Source organism: Pseudorca crassidens, chromosome 19 (assembly GCF_039906515.1).
Source record: "Pseudorca crassidens isolate mPseCra1 chromosome 19, mPseCra1.hap1, whole genome shotgun sequence".
Lineage (NCBI taxonomy): Eukaryota > Metazoa > Chordata > Mammalia > Artiodactyla > Delphinidae > Pseudorca > Pseudorca crassidens.
Genome location: NC_090314.1, coordinates 18,777,644 through 18,794,382, shown reverse-complemented (window position 1 = coordinate 18,794,382; position 16,739 = coordinate 18,777,644). Strand labels below are relative to the sequence as shown.

The window sequence follows — 16,739 nt, the reverse complement described above, 5'->3', positions numbered from 1 at the left end:
GCCCTCTGCCCCGCCCCGCGAGCTTCGCGCTCCTTCCGGCACAGGCGGCCGGAAGTCCCAGCCCGGGGTCACCTGACCTTAAAGTCGGCTAGTCATGGCGTCTTCCTTGTTAGTCGGCGAGCGATTTGTACGCGCTTTGAGCCCCGGTGGAGAGCTGGAGCCAGAGCAGCTGCCCGGGAAGCTGCGGGAAGAACTTGAGGCCGTGCTAGGGAAGAAGCACAAGGGCGGCGATCGTCCGGCTGGCCCCGCTCGCCTGGTTTCTTTCCGCCTGATCCGGGACCTGCATCAGTACCTGAGAGAAAGGGGTGAGCCCCAGTCTCCAGTCCAGAGTCGCCTCCTTTTTTCCAGAGTTTAGTCTCTCCTGAGGTCTTTTTTCCTACCTCTATCATTTTTATGAGGGATGTATCTGTTGCGGATCCAAACTCGCGGCTTGCGTTACTCCCAGCAAAGCCAATCTACTGAGGCACGGTTGTGGTGAAGGAAAGTACAGTGTTCAATGCAGGGTGCCAAGCAAGGGAGTGGGAGACAAGCTTCAGATCCATTTCAGCTTGGTCTTTGAGTTAAGGGGTTTTCGTTTAAGGGAGAAGAACAAAGAGACTGGGAATAATCACTGTCATGTGACATTTCCTAATTGTCGTTTTGCGAGTCAGGATGTCTCTGATTAAGGATTCTCAGGCCAGGTGGTCCATGGCTCCGGCGTCTGTTAGCTTACCTTGCCCTGGAGAAACAACCTGAGTTTGCAGGTTTATGATGATATCTATAACAGCACTTTTAGTACATTAAAGATGTCATCAGCAATAGCAGTTTTAGTCATCTGACTCTGCTTCATTAGTATTGTTAGCAAAGGATTGAGGTTAGAGGGGACAAGAAAGGGAATAAAGTTTTGGATAGAGAGATTAATTATAAACTCATTAAGGGAACTCAGTTTTAGGGGGACTGGGTTTCAAATCCATCACTCTCCTTCACCCATGGAGTGATCATCTGGCCAGCCCAAGAGTCACCTCATAAACCCTGGGGAGCCCACTCCCTTCATAATTTCCATGGGAATTCTTCGTGGATGACAAAATTTACTTGTGCAGTTTCTGTTCTCTTGAGTCTCCTCTTAACTTCCAGGCCCACTTAGGCCCACCTGACCCTTGAGGAAGTCCAAGTTCTAACCCAATACCACTGCACAGGTTCAGTTTCTTTCTTTTAAGCCACACTAAAAAACAACTTAGCATAGTGAGCTTGCCCTGTTTGGGAATCTGGATTTCTTAGCAAAAGTGCCAAATCTGATGGGTTTTTTTGTTTGTTTGTTTTGTTTTGGCTGCGCCGCTCAGCCTGTGGGATCTTAGCTCCCCAACCAGAGATTGAACCCGGGCCCTCAGCAGTGAAAGTGCGGAGTCCTAACCACTGGACCACCAGGGAATTCCCTAATGGGATTTTTTTGTTTTTGTTTTTAGATATAGGATGATGGAAAAGTGTGTTGAAAGATCTGAACGGGGAGTAGCATCTAAGTTCTAGACCTAACTCTGCTATTAACTCTTCTTGGAGAAGTCATTTTTCTTCCTTGGGCCTCAGTTCCCTGAACATGTAAAGGGGGGCAGTAGGACTAACTGACATGTGAGGTCTTTTGCCGGAATTAACAGCCTACCCAGAAGTGTGAAGGGTAATTCTTCAATTATTGGAACTAAAAAGGACCATAGAGATCATCTAGTACAGTGTCCTGTGAGTATTTGCCACCACTACGCCTTAAACCTATTTAGGGCAAGTTCTGTTGTGGCCACAGAAATTACCTAACTTAAAGGCAAATATAAATGGCTTACATGTTATTGGCTGTGACGTTGGTAGGGTAATTGAGAGCCAACAATTAAAGTCAGTATGTAGCACTAGGAGATACTTACATGGGATTGTCCTAGTTTCTTCCCAGTTGAAAATGATCCTGGAGATGAATTGGTATAGGCATGGCCATGTTTTATTTTGGTAGAAAGAACTGAAGAGCTAGACCCTTCTCTGATGTTAATCCTTCAACCTCAGCTCTATGCATCATTATGTTTGTGGAAATCTTTTTTTCCTAGGTTCCACACTATACCTTCATGAGCTCCTAGAAGGCAGTGAAATCTATCTCCCAGAGGTTGTGAAGCCTCCTCGGGTATGTAAGGGATATATTTGTGAGAGTGGGTGTTGGTTGAGTTGGGTTTACTCATGATACATCCAAATTTATGAATCAACATTTGGGCTCAAAAATTTGTCTTTTAAATCCTTGAATGCTGGGGTTGGGGAACCAGATATTGTCCTCCTAGTCTGACAGCTTGGAGAACTGAAATTTAAAAAAAAAAAAAATAGTTTCCAAAGCACTGGAGGCAGAACTGGTACGCGGGTCTTCTTAGTACTTTGTCGCCTGAAACTAGTGATTGTGACATGCTTTCTAGCAAGCTGGGAGTATCATTCTTCTCATTTGATTTTTCTGCCTCAGAACCCAGAGCTAGTTGCCCGTCTGGAGAAGATTAAGATACATCTGGCCAATGAGGAATATAAGCGGATCACCCGCAATGTCACCTGTCAGGTAAGGGCCCGCTCTTCAATACATGGACTGTGTAGCCCCTGAAAGCAGGGCCCTGCTCTGGGAAGAGGTACAAATGAAAGAAGCAACATGGAAACTTGGCTTGTATACTATTAAGGGACCGTAGAAGCTCTGTGCTGCGTACAAGCCAAATACAATTCCCAACTCATTTACTGAGACTCTGGGCTCAGATGGTGACTGAGTCTTAAAGGGTATAGAGGGTGGGGATGAGCCTGGAGCCATTCTTCTGACGTGGCTCCGTCCTATTCTCTGTATGCTCCTGCCCCGGAGCAGGAGAGGGGTACATGGGTACTGGGAACCTATGTCTCTTCTCTGAAATGCTTGACCTGTGGTCCAGAGAAGAATCCAACTGGTCCCAGACAAAATCCATGGAGAAGGCAGAACTAATGTGTTGGGTAATAAAGAGGGCTGAGCCCAGACTGACAAATGAATACTTGCTGGGCTGCCTCTGAGCTGCTTCCATTCTGAAATCCTTTGCTTTTTCTTTTTCCCAGGATTCAAGGCATGGTGGAACCCTCAGTGACCTGGGAAAGCAAGGTGAGGTACTAGGAAATCAGGTTGCTAAAGCCTGTCCCTGGGACTGGTCAGTCATGGCCCTGCTTCCCACTCCAGTGCTCTGGGTTTAAGCCTGAGCTATTCAGGCTTGCTGTTGGAGGGAAACCCAGCTGAGGGGGGAGGCAGCCATGAGATAAAAGGGCCTCTTGGAGGATGCTGACCTAACGGTTTCTTCCCTGGGCTCCTCCCCAAAGTGAGGTCAGTGAAGGCTCTGGTCATCACCATCTTTAACTTCATTGTCACGGTGGCAGCTGCCTTCGTCTGCACTTACCTTGGAAGCCAGTATATCTTCACAGAAATGACCTCGGTGAGTAGGTACTGGTCAGGGCAGGGTGCCCCAGGTGGGAGTGTTAGTGGGAAAGGGAGGACATATGTGAAAATGCCTTGAACAGGTTAGGTATTTATGTGATAAACAAGGGGGACATTAGATCCAGCCAACAGTCATAGAGGTAGGTAATAACCTCAAGAGAATCCAGATTCTCTTTTCTTTCCTTCCCCCCAACTTATGGGCTGGGTTGAGGTCCTCTCCATCCTTATTAGGTGCTAGAGGCTGCAGAGCTGGAAGCTGGCCTGCATCCCCTAAGCCTGGTTCTCTCACTTCCCAGCAGGTACTGGCAGCATTGATCGTGGCCTCTGTGGTGGGTCTGGCTGAGCTGTACATCATGGTGCGGGTGATGGAAGGTGAGCTGGGAGAGCTGTAACCGTGCTTCATCATCAAAGTCTGGAGACTCCAGGCTCCCAGCTCCCAATCACTGATTCTCAGTCAACCCATCAGGCTCTTTGTACTCAGCTCCGGTTAGTCAGAGGGCCGAGCCAAGACCACCTGCTGTTCCTGCAGGGAGCCCCATCCTCTGTCAATTTACAGAGTGGGCAGTAGAGGAAACTCAGACAATGACTGGAAAGAACTGGTCTATCTGTACATTCTCCTGAACCCGGTGCCCATCTGCCTTCTACAGTCCATTCTGGGCATTGCTGGGGCTGGGTTTTTTTCTTCCATTGGAAGTAAAGAGAATCCAGGCCTTTCCAGAAGTAGACCATACTGCCTTGAACTTGCCCAGGTGCAGAAACCAGTGGTCATCCTTGCTCCACACATCTTGATGCAGACCTGTAATTTAGATCAGAAGACTCCAAGAAGGCAGAAGGGATTCCCTTTCTTCAGTTTGTGCTGGAAGAGGAACCAGTTAGAGGACATCAAATAAGAGAAAGCCGGGTGGTACAGGACGGTGGAATCAGAAGCAAGGCAGCTACATTTTTGGAATCTTAGTTTCTGTTTTCATCTTCTTCCTTCTGCTTGCCTTGCTCAGATTTTCTATATGCTTCTGCCCGTCTCCACCACTCACCAGCCCTCCTTAAACCTCCCACCTTCCTATCACCCTTTGCTCTGCTTCCAAAAATGAAAACAGTTCAGATGGCAAAACAGTATGTTTGCTTTTAATTGCAAAACCCCTTGTGCTTGTTTGTATTTGTGGGGAGAGTATGCCTACTGTGAATTGTCTCAACTAGTAAAGGGAGATATTATTGGTAGACGGGACTATTTTCAGATTTAACTACATGTATAATTATATAAATATGAGTATACACTTTATAATATATATGATATGTGTACATATTGTTATACATTAGCCTAATGTAGGTTATTTTATGTGGATTCTTAAACATGTTTGGATAGGTGCAAAACAATAGTATGTAAAAGTTCACAGTTGACTAATTGTTTTACATGATTGCTTTTTGTCTTCACAACAATCCTGGAGGTTGGAAAAGGAAGTGGTTTTAGGCCCCTTTTCCAGAAGGCAAAACTGAGGCTGAGAGAGGTCAAATGATCTACTTCGGTCCTTCCTCTGTTAAATGGAGCCAAAGACTCCTAGGTTGTCCTGAAGTCTCTATGTAATGTTAAACTTCTAAGAACTTAGATTAGTGGTGTATTGATAGAATCTGTATAAGACGTTTAGAAATTATAGCAGCATTATTATTTATCCAATAAATATTTATTGTATCCAGTGTATTCTTATTTCAAATCTCACAACAACACAAAAGCCCAAAGATTTCCATAGTTGTGAGAATTGGTCAGGGTCTGCTCCTAATGGTGGATTCTGTCTTTCCGTTTGTTCAGTGTATGAGCTCCCATGGTCTTCTTTTTTCCCAGGACACTATTCTGTTCTTAGAAATTATACACTCATTGGCTCAGTAGATGTTTCCTCTACAATATTGCCAATTTCTTGAATTATAGCAAGTCAGCCTCTCAGGGCAATATTCTGCATGAGAGAGAGGGAGGGCTTAGGCCCTTCTGTTACGCCTCGGATAACTTTATTGAGAAATCTTAGGATTTCTGTTGTTGATTGGAAGAAATGTCAACTGTGAGAAAAAATGCAGGTGGCGTTGTACAGTGTTTCTAGCAACCCAGACTGTTTAAGATTGAGTTAAAAAGCTACACTGAGTCACTCATTGCGCCTGATAAGCAAAGCCAAGCCAGATTTTTAGAATTCTTGTAGACATCATCCCTTCTCAAGTGACTGGGTCTTGCAAATGGAAAGAACTTTAACCTTCAGACCAATATCTATGCTATGTGCTTAAAAAATCTATTTGAATTATTTGCTTTGGTCTGTATTCCATTCTCCACCTTTGACAATGAATACCTCTGGGGTATTGGGGCCGAGAACAGTAAGAAAAATGAGGGAAAAAATACACAGATTTTATTCTGAAACATATAAATCAGAACAGAGAACCAGGGACTTCCCTGATGGCGCAGTGGTTAGGAATCTGCCTGCCCTGCCAATGCAGGGGACACGGGTTCAAGCCCTGGTCTGGGAAGATCCCGCATGCCACAGAGCAACTAAGCCTGTGTACCACAACTATTGAGCCCACGTGCTGCAACTACAGAAGCCCATGTGCTTAGAGCCCGTGCTGCGCAGCAAGAGAAGCCACCGCAATGAGAAGCCTGCGCACCACAATGAAGAGTAGCCCCCACTCGCCGCAACTAGAGAAAGCTGGCACGTAGCAACAAAGACCCGACACAGCCAAAAATATAAATAAACAACAGAGAACCACAGAATTTTTAAATGCCACAAAAACTTAGATTAATTTTCCCAACCAAGCAATTCACAAAGACACTAATATTCAGGAGGATCACCTGGTCTGTCCAAGGCCACAGAGCTTATTAGAGCCAAGACTAGAACCCCTGGCTCTTGGCTGTCATGTCACCATTCTCCACACTTAACACTATTCAGTCTCTTCCTAAAGTTAGAAAATTGGTCAAATGAAAGTACATATGAAGTACTAACATGGAGTGGGAACTCATTCTCACCATGTGCTTAATAATTGTTAGCTCTTTTTTTCTCTTCCTGACCTTCAGGAGTCTGAGGTTGAAGTATTCATTGTGTCTGATGCAGTTCCTAATTTTCTATATTCTCTCTCCTTTCTTTTACTTCATACTTAGGGTGCTCGAGGGAAGAGTGGAGAATACTGCCTATACTTTTGTGGGGTCACCATTAAGCTTTGGTACTAGGGAGCCTGACAACTCATGTGCCATGAGACAGACTTGGGGATTAAACTGATCATCACTTTGTCCTTTGGCTTTAGTCAGTAATATAGAACCATCCTCCATTTCAACTCTTCTTAGAGAAAACATTTCACACACTGACCTAAAGATATCTGGACAGTTATGATCTACATCAGGGATCAGCAAAAAGAGGTATTTAAAAAATATGTAGGGGGCTTCCCTGGTGGCGCAGTGGTTGGGAGTCCACCTGCTGATGCAGGGGACACGGGTTCGTGCCCTGGTCCGGGAAGATCCCACATGCCGCGGAGTGGATGGACCCGTGAGCCATGGCCGCTGAGCCTGCGCATCGGGAGCCTGTGCTCCGCAACGGGAGAGGCCACAACAGTGAGAGGCCCGCGTACCGCAAAAAAAAAAAAAAAAAAGTAGGGACTTCCCTGCTGGCACAGTGGTTGGGAGTCTGCCTGCCAGTGCGGGGGACACGGGTTTGGGGCCTGGGCCCGGGGGGTCCCACGTGCGGCGGAGCGGCTACGCCCAGGCGCCACAACTACTGAGTCCGCGTGCCTGGAGCCCGTGCTCGGCAACAGGACACCGCAGTGAGAGACCCGCGCACCGCGGCGAGGAGTGACCCCCGCTTGCCGCAGCTAGAGAGGGCCCGCGCATAGCAACGAAGACCCAAGGCAGCCAAAAATAAATTAAAAAATAAATCAATTTATAAAAAAATAAAAATAAGTATCTAAAAAAGGCATACCAACAGCCCTTTTAGAAAGCAACTTATCTCAGCCATAAAAAAGAATGAAATAATGCCATTTGCAGCAACATGGATGGACCTAGAGATTATCATACTGAGTGAAAGTAAGTTAAAGATATCATATAATATCACTTATATGTGGAATCTAAATAATGATACAAATGAATTTATTTACAAAACAGAAACAGATTCCCAGACTTAGAAAACAAACTTACGGTTACCAAAGGGGAAAGAGTTGGGGGAGGGATAAATTGGGAGGTTGGGATTAACATATACACACTTCTTTATATAAAATAGATAAATCAACAAGGACTTACTGTGTACCACAGGGAACTATACTCAATATCTTGTAATAACCTATAATGGAAAATAGTCTGAAAAAGAATAGATATATCTATATGTATAACTGAATCACTTTGCTGTACACCTGAAACTAACACAACATTGTAATCAACTATATTCTAGTATAAAATTAAAAAAAATTTTAAAGCACCAAAACCAAATAAATAAAATTCAATAGGACCCCCTAAAAAATAAATAAAAATAAAAGCTACCCACACAAAAAAGTGATTTATCAATATCTGTAAGTGATGTTTGTAATACATGCCAGTGTTCATCTCAGAGTTATGTCTAATAATAAAATTCTATATTGGAGGGAATTCCCTGGCAGTCCAGTGGTTAGGACTCTGCATTTCCATTGCAGGGAGCATGGGTTTGATCCTTGGTTGGGGAACTAAGATCTTGCAAGCCGTGTGGTGCAGCCCCCAAAAAAAAAGGGAAAGATGAAATTTGGTAATTTATCAACTCCAGGGTGAGAAGGGTGAGAGGCATTGAACTGGGCAGACATGAGCCTTCACTTCACAGGCAACATGGAGACATCATGGTTAGGACTTGGTGTTCCGTGGGACTGGATTCAATCCCTGGTTGGGGAACTAATATCTTGCAAGCTGAGCGGCGAGGCCAAAAAAAATAAAATTGTATATTGGATTCAACTTAAAAATCAGCAGTAAGGGCTTCCCTGGTGGCACAGTGGTTGGGAGTCTGCCTGCCGATGCACGGGACGCAGGTTCGTGCCCCGGTCCGGGAAGATCCCGCGTGCCGCGGAGCGGCTGGGCCCGTGAGCCATGGCCGCTGAGCCTGCGCGTCCGGAGCCTGTGCTCCGCAACGGGAGAGGCCACAGCAGTGAGAGGCCCGCGTACCGCAAAAAAAAAGAAAAAGAAAAAAAAAATCAGCAGTAAGATGATTAAGTAGATTATGGTAATAAATACATTTTAAAATAAAAATTATTATACAAAGATATTATTGTGCAAAATAAGTTGTTATACAACCCTGAAACATGAGAGAGAGAAAAAAAGCTTATACTGAAGCTTTGTGGAGAGTCATGGCTGTACTTACCTGTGCTAAACTCCGTGGGCCGGGGGGCCCACATATCCTCAAGTTTTCACAGCCTCCATGTACCTGGATTCAGGTTGAAAGACTTCCAAATTTTAGATAAAGAGCAGACCTTCTTTTTTTTTTTTTTTTTGCCAAGCAGTTTGTAAGACCTTAGTTCCCCGACCAGGGATCGAACCTGGGCCCACAGCAGTGAAGGGGCCAAGTCCTAACCACTGGACCGCCAGGGAATTCCCGTGGAGCAGGGCTTCTTAAATAGCTTCTGACCCAGGGCATCTTCTCAGGATGCCATTGGAGTCAATTCCCCGCACACTCCTCTTTCTTGGGATGGCATCCTTACCTGATCCCAGCCCCCTGCTCACAAGCCAATAGGTTTCTGTGGCATTAATATAGAGCTCCTTTATGGGCTGGCTTCTGAGACTAAAGCGGTCAAAGCCTTAGTGCCTGCTGAGGAAATGGCCATGGTGCAGGTGGCGTCCATCTGCAAGGGCAGAATGAGAAATAGGAATCAGGTGACCCGTCCTCTAGTTCTCATCCCAGAGAAGGGAACTCTGCTCTCAGCCCCAGCCACTCCCTCTGTTTCACTATACCATGCTTTCTCCAGTGCAGTTTGGGTCCAGGGCTTCCCAGGGAGAAAGGGGAGTCCTTGGCAGGAGGCCAGAGGAGCAAGAAGTTTGGGACCTTCCCAGTTTCTCATGGCCGCCGTAGGGGGAGTGAGCGGGAACTAGCGTGCGTTGAGAGCTTTTGCAACGTGTCGCGCACCACGTGAAGCCCTTCACCTACATTATTGCTTCTCGTTCCCAACACAGAGAGGAGATGAGTATTATCATCCCCATTTTTCGGGTTCATAGACTTTTGCAGAGTTCCAAGACTACACAGCAGCCAGGATTTGAATCCGGCACAGACCAACTGCAGATCCCAAGATTTTCTTTCTGAGGCAGAGCAGCTCCAGGAGTGGAGGCAGCTGGAGTGTCCCGGAACAAGCGGGACCGGGAGCAGGGGATGCAGCTGAGGCTCCCATCTCTCCAGGGTCTGTCAGCCAGAGCCCTAAGCCCTTCGATTAACTCTCCCTCTAACCAATCCCAGCAGAAGCCTGGGTAATACCTCCCACCCAGAATCTGCGGGGAACCTGGCCCTGTTTAGGGATTAGGTGATGGAGATAAATTTCAAAAGCAAACGGCCCCCGTCGTCCCAATTCATTTGCAGCACACAACAATCCAGATTAAGGTACAGAGTTTGGGTTTTATTTGGAGATTAGTTGGTATTACAGACGACAGTGATATCAAAACCCAATGCTACCACATGCACCACACCCACCCCATCCCGAAATCTGTCAGGTTGTCTCCGCAGCCCCAGGTCAGAGGGCAGCCAATCTGATATTTGTGAAAATTAAATAAACGTAAGCCCTGCGTTCCTATTTCTACTTTATTACTTTAATATCACTCCCTCTTCAGATCCATGGTTGTGATTAATTCATCCAGGTGGCAGGAGGACAGGAGAGGGGGCCCTGATCTGTTAAGGATTGATCCCTGCAGTCTAAAGTTAGGATCGGCACTCTCCTAGCTCACTTGACAGTCAGTTAGGTAATGGCCCGAAGGGCCCTTCGGTGAGGGGCAGCTGCCCATTCTCCTTTAGAGGGAGGACGTGTTGTCAGCTGGCATGAGAAGAATTGGGGACCAGGCCTGGCAGGAGAAGTGGGAAACATGGGCTCCCACCTCATCCCTCTGTAGGTACCTCCTGCCAAGATGATGGGCAGGTGTCCCTGGAGGGGCAGGGTGCTGGGTAGCAGAAGCCAGGCCCTTGTCACTCCATAGCACCCGCATCTAGGCTGGGCTGGAGGACAGCAGAGAGAGGGATCCCTGAGCTAATCTTTCTTCCCATAAGAGAACTGCCTCGTGTAAAAGGAGAGGGCAGGGGATCCGCTTCTGGTGTGTTCAGTCTTAAGGGGCAGGATGGGCTACAGGAGCCAGAGGAAGGGACTTGCAAGTTCTAGACCTAGATTAGGAGTGGTCCGGGTTGGTGACAATTGCCGAGGCATAGATGAGGTCAGACAGGCTGCCCAGTGAGGTCTGGGGAGCAGCTCGCTCTGAAGAGACGTGGACCCCTGAAGCACCAGCCGGTCCCCATGGGGCCGTAGCTTTAGCCCCTACCCAGCCCTGCCCTGAACCCAAGCCAGGAGCTGGACAGGAGGCATGTCGACACACAGAGGCACACTGAGCTGTGCTGTTGGAGGGTGGAGGCTGGCCAAGGGTGCGGGGCTCCCAGGACTGCTGGATGGTGTCCGGAAGAGGAAGGGATCTCTGGGGAGGCTCGGGCCTGGGACTTAGGCCTCCTGGCTTCCTACTCTTGATTCTCTTGGCTCTGCGGTTCTGGAACCACACCTGGTAAGGAAAGAAGGAGTCTCTTCCGGTGCCAGCATCCCCTCCCCCCAGGTACAGGGAAAGCAGAAGCTGGAGGCAGGATATCCAGAGAGAAGGGACTGTGACTCAAGCTTAGAAATCTGCTGTGTGAGAGCACCCCGACCCTGAGGTCGGGGGGAGGGGCACAGCTCACCTGTATCTTGGCCTCAGGAAGGCAGGTGACCCGGGCCAGGTGCTCACGGGTGCCGATGTCGGGGTAAGGCCGTGCTGCAAACACCCGCTCCAACTCCAGCAGCTGCCCTCTGCTGAAGGTAGTCCTCTTTCTCCGGTGGGGACCCAACCCACTGGCATGGCCTGCAGGCCAGGATGGGGGTCAAGTCAGGACTCCTTGCAAGAGCCTCCACTGCAGCATCAAAGCCAACAGACCCTGAAGCCCCTACTCCCCACCCCTCTTCAACCTTACCCATCATACCTTCCCCACATCCTCGCCCTGCCCACCCTTTCCCCACCAGATCACCTGCAGGGGACGCGTCCACTGGACTGGCCATGGGGCCGGCACAGTTAGGACCCCGATGGCCATGCCAAGGCTGTGCCCACACCGCTCCCCTCCGCGTGGAGTTTTATCCTGCTCAGAAGGCTGGCCCCGCCTCCAGGAGGCGGGAGGTTTAGCATCCAGCTCGAGGAGGGCTGAGAAGCCCCGGAGGAAAAGGGGGCTTGCAGGGGTATGGGTGGGGCAACCCTGTTCCTCTGGGGCTTCACAAAAGAAGCTGGCCCCAGCCCCCCTCCTCAAAGCTCAAACTCTGGCAGTCTGTGTCTGAAATCCTGTACTTTGTGAAAATCCTCCCAGGGCTCCGTCCAGGAAGCCAACGAGATCACTCTCTAGATGCTCCTCCTGGGGCTCTGGTGCTGGCTGCCTTGGGGGAGAGCGGGTGGAGTCCTATCCCACAACTGAGGATGGGGCTGGGGAAGCTGGACAGGACGAGAAGCTGGACAGCAGATGAGCGGCAGCCACCCTCCCCTCAGCAGGGCTGGGAGCAGATGTCGCCACCAGATCACCCTCAGTTCTGCTTTAGAGCTTTACCTGCACCTAGCCCTTTGTCCCTGGCCCTTCGATAGCCCAGATGGACTTCCTACAGTCCGGGAACTTGGAACCGGAGGAGGTTCCACAAGTACATTTGAGGGGTTTTGAGAAAGATGTTTGTTTTTACAGTGTACTCATCGTTTGGAAGTCTTCTGGGCCACTTTTCTAAGAGAAATAGGTGCATTTGAATTTCCTTTCAGTTCCTGCCCTTCCTGTCTCTCCCGCCTCAGTGCTCTGCACCCCAGACCCAAGACAGAGACCTCAAAGGCCCATTATCATAGGGATAGGTTTGGGGGAGCACAATGACCGCTTCCCCAGGGACCCAAGGGTCCGCGCTAACAGCACTTCAGGTCCAGGATGGGCAGAAAAGCTGAGCTGGAACCCACCACCTCCTGCCCCCCTGCCCCTTCCAAGACCATAGTCAATGACAAGGGGCAAAACAAACCCAGGGCTGGGTAGGGTAGCTTGGTGACTCCTGTCGTCCTCAGAGGGGTCCAAGCTCCTGCTTAGCTGCTGGTGGGTTGCTGGGGGCTGCTCCGTGTGCGAGGAAGGCTTTCTCTCACGAGGCTCTCCCAACCCACAGCTTTTCTGGCTCATGGAGAGGGCCTGAGCCCAACACAGGGTGGACACAAAGAAGGATCTTCTCTGTCCCCTCCCCCAAGTCACACTGACTGCCCAAGTTCCCCTCTTTTACCCAGGCAGATCCCTGCCTCCTGCCTGTCCACTCCAGTCAGGACAGTAGTCTTAAACTCAGGGCCAAGGGATCTTTATTGAGCTGGGAGGAGGATGTTGGAGGAGGGAGCAGCAGAGGCCCAGCTGTTTGGACTCGGACTCCTACTCCTGGGCAGGGACTGAGCAGCCCAGCCAGTACTGGGCGATGGAGCGTGGGTAGGGAGGGATCACAGCATCCACTCGCCGTGTGCGAAGGTTCACTCGGTAGTACTTGTCTGGAAGAGAGGTTGGGAGAGGGTGCATGAGACCCTGCCTGGCCCTGCCCATCCTGCCCTAAGACCTGGGTCTCTCCTGGAAGGGTAAGTGAACATCCACAATGCACCAGAGGACTCCCGGCCTGGCATTTTGGAGTCACCACTCAAGGGCTGTGTTCAGCCCATGAGGACCAGGGACAGCAGGGATGACCCAGCTAGACCAGCTACAGGGCTGGCGAGGGCTCCCACCTCCTGAGAAGAAGTAGACGCTCTGGGTGGGCTCACAGTTGGCAGGCAAAAGCCAGTCCATCTCGTAGTTATCATAGTTATAGTCTCCCAGGCCCAACTCCTCACTGGAGAACCAGGACAGCCAGGTGGAACGAGATTGCCAGTAGGAGTTCTGGCTGCGTCTGCGGCCACGGCCACGGCCATGGCGCGAGCGGTAGCGTTTACGATTGCGACGCGCAGACTTGGTCATCTTGGTCCGAGAGGAGCGGGGAGCTGAGCCTGAGATGTAGATGTGGCCAGCCATGGCCGCGTCCACTTGTCCAGGCAAACCATGCCAGTCCCGGCTGATGAACCTGGGCTTTCCAGCACCACCTGTGGCAAGGAAGGGGTTAATGGGGAGCCCTGGAGGTCAAGGACGGGCTATGCCTTGTCCAAGGACACACAGCAAGTTAATGGCAGAGCCCAGCATCCCAGCCTTCCGACTACCTGTTCAATACGCTTTCCCCTGGCCTCCCTCCACCATATCCCTCCCCGGTTGCCTCAGCTACAGCTCCGCCTTCTGCTGGCTGTGCTCTTGGCTGTGCTAGGCAAAGTCCAAGGTGTGGGGTCCGGGTGGAGGCAGGCCTCCCCTACAAAGGTCAACAGAAGCAAAGTCTGGCCTGAGCAAACAGCTTTTGACTGATAGATGCACAGTCACAGCCCCTCAGGCCAGCTCAGCCCTACCTCTACCCTGGGGGATCCCAGCCCTCTGGATGGGGACGCAAGAGTTGCCCTCCCTCTGTACCAGAGGAACTGCCCCAGAAGAGAAGTCTGAAGATGTCCTCCCAGCTGTCCCGCTGCAGCAGAGCAAAGTGTTCGAACACGGCCGACTGGGAGCTGCCTTCGCACTCCTCTTGGCTGGGCTGCTGCTGGAACTCGTACTCCCAGTACTGTCTCCCTGGGGAAGGGTGGCCATGAGCAAGGCTGCAAAGCCCAGAGGCTGCGGAAGTTAGGAGCTCCTGGCAACGGGGGTGGGGATAATCTGAGGCCTGTCGCCAGCGAAGTTTAAAGGAGACCAAGACTGCTGCAGCGCGTGCGCACCCTGCCTCCCGCCTCGCCTCCCGAGTACCCTTGAAGAAGTAGACGCGCTCCCGGCCACTGTAGCTATGAGCGGGGAGGGCCAAGGCTGCGTCCACGTTGTCCGGAATGCCCCTGAAGCCTTCAGAGATGTTGCGGGGGAAATCGGGGTCCAGGACACCATCCTCAAAGCGCCAGTACTGACTACCCTAAGGGGTCGGGAAGGAGAAGAGGGTGAGGAGGCAGTTGGCTGTGCACAGAGGCAGAGTCCCCGCCCAAGGCGGCAGCCCTAGTTCCAGGCTTGTCACCCAGGACCTGGAGTCTTGGGCTTCTGTGTCCTCACAGAGCCCCAGCCAGGGACCACAGGCCAGAATCCAGCCTTCTTGCCTACTTTGATCCTGGGCACAGCAGCCCTCAACCTCTGCCTAGATACGCTCGGCCCTGACCCACAGCCCCTGGGTCTGGCACCTTGAAGAGGTAGGTCTTCCCCTGACAGTTGATGCGGGTGAAGGCAGCATCAATGGGACCCTCGATGCCCCAGACATCGCGGATGAGCTTGGGGTACCCAGGCCTCACTGCCTTTTCATCCAGCTCATAGCAGTAGAGCCCTAGAGGGAGGGAGGCTGTGTGAGGGAGGATGCTCCTGGGGCAGACCCCCACCCCAATAACCTGCCCCTCAGGTCACCTCGGAAGGCAAAGAGGGAACCATTCTTGAGGTCGGTGAAGGCGTCGAAGGGCTTCCCACTGCACTGCTCTTCCTCTGCTGGGGACTCGGAGATCCCTAGATTATCAGTCTCGGGCATGACGGTCCCCACTTCAGGCTCTGAGTTCTCCCGCCCAGGTCCTGGGGCTTCTTCCTCAGGGTTCAGAACAGGTGTCTGCTCAGTAGTCTCTTCAGGCCGGGCCTGCCGGACAAAGGTCTGGGTGGGGCTCTCTGGCTGTGCCTGGACGCTGGTATTGGATCTGGTCTCCTCGCGGTAGTCATGGAAGGTGTACTCGTCTTCTGGCAGAGTGAATACATCCCCACGAGTCACTGCAGGCGGGGAGGGTGGTAGTGAGTCTCCAGCTGCAGAGGGGACCCCAGGCCCGCCCAGCCACTCTGAACGCACCTTGGGGCTTGCACTCGACCACATAGTCGGAGCAGCAGCTCTGGTAGTAAGAGCAGAGCTCGTCACACTGACACTTCCTGTCGGAGTTGAAGCCCTCAGTGCAGCGGCCCTTGCACGACTCTGTGGGGAGGGGGTATCAGTTGGCACGGCCAAGCCCAGACCACCCTTGCCCACCCTACATTGACCCAAATGGCCACCAACACCCTCCGGCACCTTGGTCAGCCAGAACCACCCACGCCAGCAGGGCCAGCATCAGAAGGGGCCTTGGGGATGCCATGGCGGGGCCTCCAGCCTCGAGCCTGGTGAAGTAGGTTCTCTGCGGTCTCTGCTCTGATGCCTGAGGAAGGGAGGGAGTGGCAAGACAAGGAGGAGGGGAACCAGAGAAGAGGAGCTGCCTTTTCTACTGCTCTGTTTGCTCAACCCCCAGCCCAGCCCCCAGTGACCCGACCCCAGAGGCTGTTGCAGCAGAGGGTCATGTTCCTGGAACTCCGGGCCTGGGAGAGCTGTGAATAGGATCCTTACCAAGCTCCGGGGCATCTCTGAAGTGCACTAGCACAGTGAATCTGGAGGGCAGAAAGAAGTCCCACTCTGCCGCTCACGGGCTGTGGGACCTTGGGGCAAACTGCTTTACCTGCCTTAGTTCTTTTTTTTTGGCGAAATGAGACTAATCATACTCGCCTCACAGAGTGTTGGGAGCTAAAGCAGACAAAATGCCCAACTCCTGGAGTAGCTCCAACTTCATTCTCCATTAGTGGTTATTGACCTGTGACCTGTTTGATCAGGCACATCCCTGGCTGGGTGGTTCACCCACCCCTTGTGTATTTAGGGCGGTGAAAGAGGGGGTAGGAGCTGGGGACACTTTTTTTATCATAAAAGAACAAAGTTTCATTTCTGGGTTCATCTCCAGGGTGCATTGATGTCCCCAAGCTGGTCTTCACAGCACGGTAAGTTGGGTGAATATTAACCCTTTGGACTGGATGTGATTCCTGAGTCTTCCACTAATTTACTGCTTCTCAGCAGGCCACTCCCTGACCCCACCCTCATCCTCCCCCATCGGTAACAAGCGGCCCAGTTCCCCACACTTCTAGGCTCCAGTGAGAAATAGGATCCCTCTACCTAGAAAATGCTCACTGGCACACAACGCCTGATTTTGTGCCCACTTTCAGGGGTTCACATACCTCTGGAAGTCCTCCCACCACCTGGAGGGAGTGATCCTCAGAGATTC

General features: G+C 50.9%; 3 protein-coding genes across 4 annotated transcripts; 1 reads left to right on the top strand and 2 right to left on the bottom strand.

The window, feature by feature from the left end:
- Positions 1–40: 40 nt before the first annotated feature.
- TMEM199 (transmembrane protein 199) lies at positions 41–5,111 on the top strand. Of its 2 annotated transcripts, none has more exons than XM_067715926.1 (6): positions 41–305; positions 2,058–2,131; positions 2,456–2,545; positions 3,058–3,100; positions 3,313–3,425; positions 3,727–5,111. In XM_067715926.1, the coding sequence occupies exons 1-6, from the start codon at positions 95–97 to the stop codon at positions 3,817–3,819; spliced, it is 624 nt and encodes a 207-aa protein (XP_067572027.1). In that variant the 5' UTR covers positions 41–94; the 3' UTR covers positions 3,820–5,111. The 2 variants fall into 2 exon arrangements, with proteins under 2 accessions (XP_067572027.1, XP_067572026.1); XM_067715925.1 differs by having other exon boundaries at positions 3,724–5,111.
- A 4,973-nt stretch (positions 5,112–10,084) lies between these two features.
- SEBOX (SEBOX homeobox) lies at positions 10,085–11,662 on the bottom strand. The gene is made up of 3 exons (XM_067716071.1): positions 11,632–11,662; positions 11,308–11,468; positions 10,085–11,135 (listed from the first exon to the last, which is right to left on the bottom strand). The coding sequence occupies exons 1-3, from the start codon at positions 11,660–11,662 to the stop codon at positions 10,755–10,757; spliced, it is 573 nt and encodes a 190-aa protein (XP_067572172.1). The 3' UTR covers positions 10,085–10,754.
- A 1,283-nt stretch (positions 11,663–12,945) lies between these two features.
- VTN (vitronectin) lies at positions 12,946–16,710 on the bottom strand. Its single transcript, XM_067715923.1, has 9 exons — positions 16,693–16,710; positions 15,728–15,851; positions 15,515–15,634; positions 15,091–15,438; positions 14,874–15,013; positions 14,458–14,614; positions 14,134–14,286; positions 13,371–13,721; positions 12,946–13,142 (listed from the first exon to the last, which is right to left on the bottom strand). Exons 2-9 carry the CDS (start codon positions 15,789–15,791, stop codon positions 13,030–13,032), a joined length of 1,446 nt encoding a protein of 481 aa, XP_067572024.1. The 5' UTR covers positions 15,792–15,851; positions 16,693–16,710; the 3' UTR covers positions 12,946–13,029.
- Between the last annotated feature and the right edge of the window lie 29 nt (positions 16,711–16,739).